Source organism: Ranitomeya variabilis, chromosome 3 (assembly GCF_051348905.1).
Source record: "Ranitomeya variabilis isolate aRanVar5 chromosome 3, aRanVar5.hap1, whole genome shotgun sequence".
Lineage (NCBI taxonomy): Eukaryota > Metazoa > Chordata > Amphibia > Anura > Dendrobatidae > Ranitomeya > Ranitomeya variabilis.
In genome coordinates this window covers 111,146,242-111,155,413 of record NC_135234.1, presented here as the reverse complement: position 1 = coordinate 111,155,413, position 9,172 = coordinate 111,146,242, and the positions used below count along the sequence as shown (strand labels likewise).

General features: G+C 44.7%; 1 protein-coding gene across 1 annotated transcript in view; it reads right to left on the bottom strand.

The window, feature by feature from the left end:
* Nucleotides 1-557: 557 nt before the first annotated feature.
* Nucleotides 558-9,172, bottom strand: part of SMTNL2 (smoothelin like 2) — a 130,940-nt gene continuing 122,325 nt past the window's right edge. The window contains exon 9 of the mRNA XM_077294505.1: nucleotides 558-2,368. Within this exon, the coding sequence (XP_077150620.1) occupies nucleotides 2,242-2,368 (127 nt within the window). The 3' untranslated portion in view covers nucleotides 558-2,241. The remainder of the gene's footprint in view (nucleotides 2,369-9,172) is intronic.

Below are 9,172 nucleotides of genomic sequence, written 5' to 3'. Positions count from 1 at the left end.
TAGCAAACAGCTTAAAGGGGATATCCGGGACGTTACAAAAAAAAAAAACTAAAAATGTATCTACGCACTAACAGGTAGGTAACTGCAACTTACCTGCCCGTTGTGCACGACCCAGTTCTTCCCAGGCTCACAGCGGTCACAGACTGCTCCTGCCGGGGATTCAGCTGTCTCTGCTGACTCGACGGGGCAGGACTTCAGAGGTAATCCTGATTGACAGTTGGCTCCCCCCCAATTAGGCAGCAGGGATCCAGCTGTCAATCAGAAAGACCTCGGAAGTCTTGCCCAGTCAACAGAGAGGACTGGAAAAGAAGCCTCTGCTCTGAGCTTCTGTGACCGCTCTGTGCTGGGGAAGAACGGCGCCGTACACAAACAGGAAGGTAAATTGCAGTTACATACAAATTTAGTTTTTTGTTAATTCCTGGATATACCCTTTATGTTCACACATACCGCTCAAACAGTGATGTGACACTGTAAAGTAAAAATGTAAATTAAATACACTCTCCAAAGCTAAAATTGATGATGATAAGTGTAAGAAATTAGTACGTCTAACAAAGAAGAAAGAAATCAGTGTAGTTTAATATCAGCCGATAAGCAGTCTCCAGCCTCTTTTGCTCCAATCCTGACAGAGAAACTTATACAACATAATGCCAAATGCACACATTTACCAACACAATAAAATCTACATTACATAAAAAGTCAGTGCATACACAAGAGCACTACCATTAAGAGGTGTAGAAGAAATGCTTAAAAAGTGGTGGAGTGACTGTGACGTTATTTCATCAATTTATATGTATCTGTGCATAAATAGAAAAAAAAATGATCTTATCAGATCGTGGCATCTACTATAAGGGTGCAAACGATTAATTCAACCACAGTAAAAACATCAATGCTCAGAACTCAATGGGAACAAGTCATCTCTCCTGACATATTGCATTAAAAATATTTCTCTGCAGGGTTTAAAGTTTTGTCGTCTCTTTCGGAAATGTATTTATACATTCCAAAAGACATTACCTGTGTCAATACATACACACGCCAATCATTGGCGACAATGTTAAACTGTGTAAAGACACATTCTATTGACCAGGTTTATGCCTTCTCGGGAAGAATAAACTGAGAAATAGAATACCGAGATCTATGAAAAGATGCTGCAGAATGGTTATTTTAGAATAATAAAATAGATTAAAAAAAGACATATGTCTAGTTTTAAAATAAAAATGTAAAAATTAAATATAACTCGGAATATGCATACTCATGGTAAATAACTAGAACATGTCGGCTATATCACTTTCATACAAGAATATATTTAGGTTTGTGATGACAGAATAAAAACTTGACATAAAGAAGCTTTAACTAGATTAAGTCAAGTGGCAAAAATGTGCTGTATTCTTAATTAGCTACCCAATATCATGGGAGTAAAACTTGATTCTGTATAAAAATCAGTATACATAGCCATTTCATCAGAGGTCTTTTCATGTGGTCAATATTGGCAGAAGTAAGGGCACATGGAAACCCTGCGAGTCTGGCCTCCAATAACAAAAGGGCACATTGGAAAATCTATTATTTGGCTTGTGCTTAACATCGCTTTTAGTCCAGCTCCTTTTGCATTGATTGGGATATTTTACAGGAACATTAGATAATGGTCATCTGACTCGGAAGACACTATTATAGTTTATGCTCCGTGTGGTGGGTGTAAAATAAAAACAGGGCTAAGACCTCCTATTAAAGAAAAAAAAAACTAAAAATGAAAAAGAACAAAGCTGCAGTGCAATCACTTTCACAAGAATGAAGTGTGTCCCAGTCCATTAGCACCAGACTGCTCATCACAGCATTGGCTCACTTCCGTGACTCGAAGCCGCTCTCTAGACTTTTCATTTCCTTGCAGCACAGGCTTGGTTGGTTTCAAATGGCTAGACAATGAGCCACCAGGGTGTCATTCAGAAAGACTGCAAAACCTAATCACAGCACATGCAGAGGTGACAAAACCAACACAAACCTCCATTTTTTGCCAAAAATTAACTGTAAATGGTTTTGTAAAAAAAAAAAAGAGTGGCCTGAGCACCTTGTCGACATTCCTGTCTTATCTGTCTCTCAGAAAGCAGGCCATGGTGTCAATCATAAGAAAGATGGAGAGACATGTTAAGTGGCTGCTGTGATAAGACGAGGCTGAATGGAGGAAACATGAAGCAGTCACTGTTTAATGAACGGAAACCACGATCAGGACAATCCACGCTGGATGCAGATTCACTCAAAACGTCGTAGGTGGTTGTAGAGAGACTGCACATAGGTAAACACACACATCGGGTCCGGCTTCCTGCCCATCATCAGCATGTCATCTACTTCAATGAGTCTGTCACAATGAGCCATTTTTCTGAAATAAGAAAATAAAATCATTAACTTGACTATTGACGTATGGGAACAGAAGGTAAAACACTGGGAACAGCAACCCATTCTAGCCTACCAGACTGGGGAAAAAGTACTGTATATGGATGCTCCTTATTAAATGGGATCTGTTTTACAAGTAATATTTTACTTCAGTACTTGGTGTAATGTAATTAATACATACATGTGCTCATCAATACAGGTCACAAAGAAAAAACATGACAGTCTTGGCCTGGGAATCACAATTCTACGTAAAGTACACTGCAAAGTTCATTCAAAATTATTTAACCGAAAAACACTATTAGTGCTGTTACACGTGTGTCTGAGCTGTGGTAGATGCACGGTTCCGCACCTGTACTTGCACCCTGAACCTAAAAATTATTAAACCAAAAACTACTATTAGTGCTGTTACACATGTGTCCGAGCTGTGGTAGATGCACGGTGCTGCACCTGTACTTGCACCTAAAAATTATTATACCAAAAACCACTATTATTGCTGTTACACATGTGTCTGAGCTGTGGTAGATGCACGGTTCTGCACCTGTACTTGCACCTTGAACCTAAAAATTATTAAACCAAAAACCACTATTAGTGCTGTTACACGTATGTCCAAGCTGTGGTAGATGCACAGTTCTGCACCTGTTCTTGCACCTTGAACCTAAAAATTATTATACCAAAAACCACTATTAGTGCTGTTACACATGTGTCCGAGCTGTGGTAGATGCACGGTTCTGCACCCGTACTTGCACCTTGAACCATGGCAGGTACAGGTGTTCAAATACAACCATCATTCCCTATTCCCCAGTAGATTGTAAGTCCGAGGGGGTAGGGTCCTCTACCCCTATGTACCAGTCTGAAAATTTCCTTTATGTATGTGATATGCATGAAACCCCTCACATGTAAGGAACCACAGAATTAATGGTTCTTTAAAAATAAAATACTCCCCAAAATAACAATGTGTGAAAGTGATCTCCGGGTGTAATCTACAGATGTGCAAATCACATTTGCCTCAATTTTTTGGCAACTAATTGAGTGAATCAAGTGCGTCCCGCTCCAGGCTTTACTGGACAATCTTCAGCATCTCCTGTGCTGAATAGAGACATGCCGGCAGGTGTCGGGAGACACTGAACACTGCTCAGCATAAACCCCACCGGAGACTGGGAAGAGGCTGTATGGTTGGACAGATGAGGCCCACATAACAGAATAATAAAATTGCTTTGCATTTAATCCAATTTTCTTGCCAAATTCAAAACAACTGCCAAATCCTAATTTCAGCAGATTCGCTTATAACTAGTGGGTTCACATGGAGTGGTTAAGGTGCAAAACACAGACAAAAAAACTACAAGGTTTTACCACTGTGAGCTGCAATGTGGCAGGTAATTGGCTGCGCACTTTTTTTCAAGCTGAAAAACTTTAATATGCTAAATGGCAGTCAAAACCATGGAGAACACGAAAAATTACCACATCCCAAAACTGAAGCCAACAGTGGAGAAACAGCATGTGGTTTTTCAGATATGATCTTACCACACCTGAACCACTAAGTGTAATACACCTTCCACCAGCCATACCCCTTATGATTGACTGCTCCATGTCTTGGTTCTGGATTGATTATTAACAGTTCATTATAAAGTTCCTATAAACCTTCTATTATGAGTAATACAGGACATGACAGGTTTACAGCTCTTCCTTCTAACCGCTATTAATTACATCAAACCAATATTTCAGCTTTCTCTTTTATATCAGCTTAAGAGCAGCAATTTTGTCCAACAAACTTCTTAACTTAGTTAATGAGATCTCGGCATTTATCTTTTTCTCTGGAAGGTGAATAAACATAATGGTCTCTTTGAAATGCGGCCCCTCATTAGCAGAAGACTGGGTACTGTGGTGTAGATTGTTTTATCCTGTGCCACATTGCTCATTTAAAGCTCAGTGACATCAGTTCAATTCTGACCCAAGCTGCAGATTAGGATTCATAACTGCTGGATTTATGACACCGAGGACTCCCAAATCTCTGATTACATGGAGGGGATGATGATGAGGTTTGATGAGGCGTTGATAACAATGCCGCTTGCGTCCACCTGCTCTTCATGTGCTTGGATTTAGCCAGTGCTGACAGAGCTCAATTCTGCAAAAACTTAGAGATTTTTGTCATTTTAGATTAGAACAGGCAAGTCAAACTCGCCTTAAAATAAGATGCAATCCTATTAGATCTGACAAAAAAACCCTAAACCATTTGTTAAATGGGTTCTTAACTTTGGACCCTGTGTTTTTGTTAGAAGGCTACCCCAAATGGTCAGAGATTGCTAGGCTACCCCAATGGTCAGCTGTGAGTCAGGTTGAATTCTCTAGCTGTGCTGTCTCACGTGTGGTGCACCATAGTCTATGGGCTGTATGTTTAATGCTGAGTGCCAGGGTGTTACCACTTCACTGCCCGATGCAGCAGCCAACCTTTCCCCTGTGTGAAAGCTCTGATTAAGGCCTCTTTCACAATTCAGTCTTTTAGTTTCCGTCAAAATCCGTCGTTTTGTGAAAAAAAAAAACGGATCCAGCAAATGTTGCTGCTGGATCATTTTTTTTTCTCAGATTTGCATTAGCGATGGATGGCCTTCCGTTTCATCCGTCGTTTGACGGATCAGTCGTAAATTCTGTGTCGCCCGGAGACAACGGACCTGTGAACGTTTTTTATGTACATCGAAAAATCGCACAGCGACGTATCCTGCGCTGTCCGTCGTTGGCTAGAATGGAAGCCTATGGACGCAGGATCCGTCACTGTCCGTCAAAAGACGGAATCCAGTGACAGATTTTGTTTTTTGAAACTGAGCATGCCTGGAAGAATTTCTAATTCCTGTAATTTAACCCATTTTTCCAGTCAGGGAAAAAATCTCTCTCTCTCTCTCTCTCCAGTGCATCAGTTTTTTACAATCTGCACAGGATCTGTCTTTTCAACACTTTGACGGATTGTGACTGATTTAAAAAAACTGATGTGTGAAAGAGGCCTAATTTTTTAGAATCAGTCACAATCTGTCAAAGTGTTGAAAAGACGGATCCTGTGCAGATTGTAAAAAACTGATGCACTGGATCCGTTGTTTTGACGGATCTATCGAAGCAGCTGTAAGTTAAGCCCCCGTCACACTAAGCGAGATCGCTAGTGAGATCGCTGCTGAGTCACAAGTTTGTGACGCAACAGTGACCTCAGTAGCGATCTCGCTATGTTTGACACGTAGCAGCGACCAGGCCCCTGCTGTGAGATCGCTGGTCGTGTCGGAATGGCCTGGACCTTTTTTTGATCGTTGAGGTCCCGCTGGGTAGCACACATCGCTGTGTTTGACACCTTACCAACGACCTCGTTGACGACTCAGACACTGAATCGTCATAATAGCTCCCATGTAACATCGTTCTACAGGTCGCTACAGGTCGCTGGTGAGATGTCAAACAGTGAGATCGCAGCTGCGATCGTTGGAAGATCTCACTGTTTGACATCTCACAAGCGACCACATAGCAACGCAGCAACGATCCCTGACAGGTCGTATCGTTGTCGGGATCGCTTTAGCGTCGCTAAGTGAGACGGGGCCTTTACACAGAAAGAAGAGGTACCGTATTTTTCCGACTATAAGACGCACTTTTTTCCCCAAAAAACTGTGAGGAAAATGGGGGGGGGGGGGGGGGGGTGCGTCTTATAGTTGGAATGCAGGCTTACCGGCAGTGTGGCGGCGGCAGAGGTGCGGGGATGATGTCACGCGGTGAGCGGTATGGCGTGAGCACGGTCCCTTCCACATTTGAGGTGACGCCACGGCCCGGTATTGAAGGAGAGCAGCAGAGCTGGGTGAGTCACGACGTTCCCGGTGGCGGCGGCCATCTTCCTGAGGCCACGCGTGCGCAGAGTGAGTTTTCTGCTTCCTGGGGCTTCAGGAAAATGGCCGCGGGAGGCCGCGCATGCGCAGATTGAGATCACGGCGGCCATTTTCCTGAAGCCGAGTGCGCAGATTGAGATCACGTCGGCCATTTTCCTGAAGCTGAGTTCGCAGATTGAGATCTCAGCTTGAGGAAAATGGCCGCCGCGATCTCCATCTGCGCACGCGCAGCCTCCCGTGGCCATTTTCCTGAAGCCCTGGGAAGCAGAGCACTGAATCTGCGCACGCGAGGCCTCAGGAAGATGGCCGCCGCCACCGGGAAAACCGTGACTCACCCAGCTCTGCTTCAATACCGCCGCGGCGTCACCTCAAAGGTGGAAGGGACCCTGGCCGCTGCCACCTGAGGAAGTGACCGCACATCTGCCGCCACCACAGCCTCCCCATGGACACCAGGCCATGGCGTTGCCCACCTAAGCAGGAAGGGACCCTGCTTAGGTGCACGCCGTACCGCCCACCGCGCCTCAGCAACACCGCACTTCTGCTGACACCATGCCTCCTGTGACCCTGCTCTGCCACTGCCTGTCCTCAGGTAAGAGATCTTAAATTCGGACAATAAGACGAACCCCCATCTTATAAAAAATCTTTTTCTCTGCAATTTTCACCCCAAATTTGGGGTGCGTCTTATGGTACGGTGCGTCTTATAGTCCGAAAAATACGGTATTTGCTGGAGGCACATTGACACCATCACTTCATTACACAGCAGACCCCTAGTAACATGAATTAGCATGTCAATCCTATTTAGCACATGCAAATTGCCTCTTCAGAGAAAAAGAGGACTTAAGGCAGAGGTGTCAAACTGCATTCCTTGAGGGCCGCCAACAGGTCATGTTTTCAGGATCTCCTTGTATTGCACAGGTGATAATTTAATCACCTGCACAGAATGATTCCAGCACCTTGTGGAATGCTAAGGAAATCCTGAAAACATGACCTGTTGGCGGCCCTCGAGGAATGCAGTTTGACACCTCTGACTTAAACTCTATAGCGTCACAATCAACCCTTTAACGAGTCGTGCAATATAACTAAAGGTACCGTAATACTCAGCGACGCTGCGGCGATATAGACAACGAGCCGACCTAAACTAGATCGCTGGAGCGTCGCTGTTTAGGTTGCTGTAGAGACGTCAAACACAGCAACTCCAGAACGATGCAGGAGCGATCCAGTGACGTAACGGCGACTCACTTCTCGTTCTCGCTGGTTGTTAGCTCCATGTAAAACATTGCTGGCGTCGTTGCTTTTGATGTCAAACATGACGATACACGCCGACCTGGCGACGAAATAAAGTTCTGGACTTCTAGCTCCGACCAGTGATGGCACAGCGGGATCCAGATCGCTGCTGCGTGTCAAACACAACGAGATCGCTATCCAGGACGCTGCAACGTCACGGATTGTTGTCGTTCTCGTTGCAAAGTTGCTGAGTGTGACGGTACCTTTAGGATAAAAGCCAAATCAGTATCTCAATTCGCAGACACGGTGTTTCGGGCTGTAGCACATGAATCCTGCACCCTTCAGGTAAGTGGGCACTGAAGAGAGCAGTAATGTTGGTGAGGAGTGATACATAGGAGAGGGCTTCTACCATGCAATCTCTGTTAAAGGGAATCTGCCACCAGGTTAATGCTACCTTATCTGGATGCAGCATAATATAGATGGATATCACGATTCCAATGATGTATTAGTTTACTGGGTGCAGCAGTTTGGATGTAGCAGAGCTAAGAAAGCTGCTCCCACCCACACCACAGCTTTCTGTGTACACGGTCTACTGATAGTGAGCTACTTCTCAGAGGACGTGGTGTGGTCGGACCAGGGCTCACTCAGGCATCAGCCAAGGCAGTGATGAATGTATTTTTTCAGACTATAAGAAGCACCTTTTCCCCACAAAATGTTGGGGGAAAATGGGGGTGTGTCTTATAGTCCCAATGTACTTCACTAGGAGTCAGGCGATTCTGCTGGCCCTGGGCTGGGAAGAGGGGGTGGTCGGTGGTCCGAAGCTGGAGGGCAATGATCTGACTTCCATCCCAGGCTGGGATCTCAATCTGCGCATACGACGCCTCCGGTGGCCATTTTCCCAGAGGCCACCACATTGCAGCAATGGATGTGCGTTCCCAAAATGACAGAGGAGCCCGAGCACCACCGAGCTCCGCTGAACCTGCCGCACAAGCATAGGATGGGAGTCGGATCATCGCCCTGCAATGTAGGACCACCGAACACCTCTTGTGATCCCACGCCACCAGCATTGCCGATTTCCCCCCCCCCCCCCTTAGCATGGTAAGATGAATTCAGACTGCAAGTTGGACCCCCATTTGATGCATTCATTTCTTTCCCCTATTTTCCTTCCAGTGCAGATTTGTGTCTGCTTGTTTGTATGCCGGTTAAGTGACCATTATCCTGCAGGCTTGTTGAATTGGGGCCTAATCTTCATGTGTAGGTCATCAATCACATACAAACTTTATGATACGGGTGCTGTAATACAGTTCCATAAAGCTCAATGCGAGGCCATACAATACAGCCATATGTTTCAGCGTGGCTACACAGGCATATTAAGTTTTCAATTTCTGCAGTTATATGGAAACAATTCTAATTTAGTACATTACTTCTAATGGAAAACGCATCCATCAGCAAACCTGGCCAGTCTTGATGCAGAGTCTTTTGGAGTTAGATATGCACCAAGTCCATTAAGGGGCACGCGCCTCAAACAATCTAGCTCATCTTCCAATGTGCATCAGTGTCAGAAGTCTCTAGATTGGAATGGAGGTGAATGAGCACATTTCTACAATAATTTACATTGCATTTGTGACATAAATAATGAATGTGTCGAGGCAGTTTTCGGTATTGCCCCTCCTGCTAATCTCTGCCAATTTGACAAAAAGTTAGTGTCAAGGATCCCC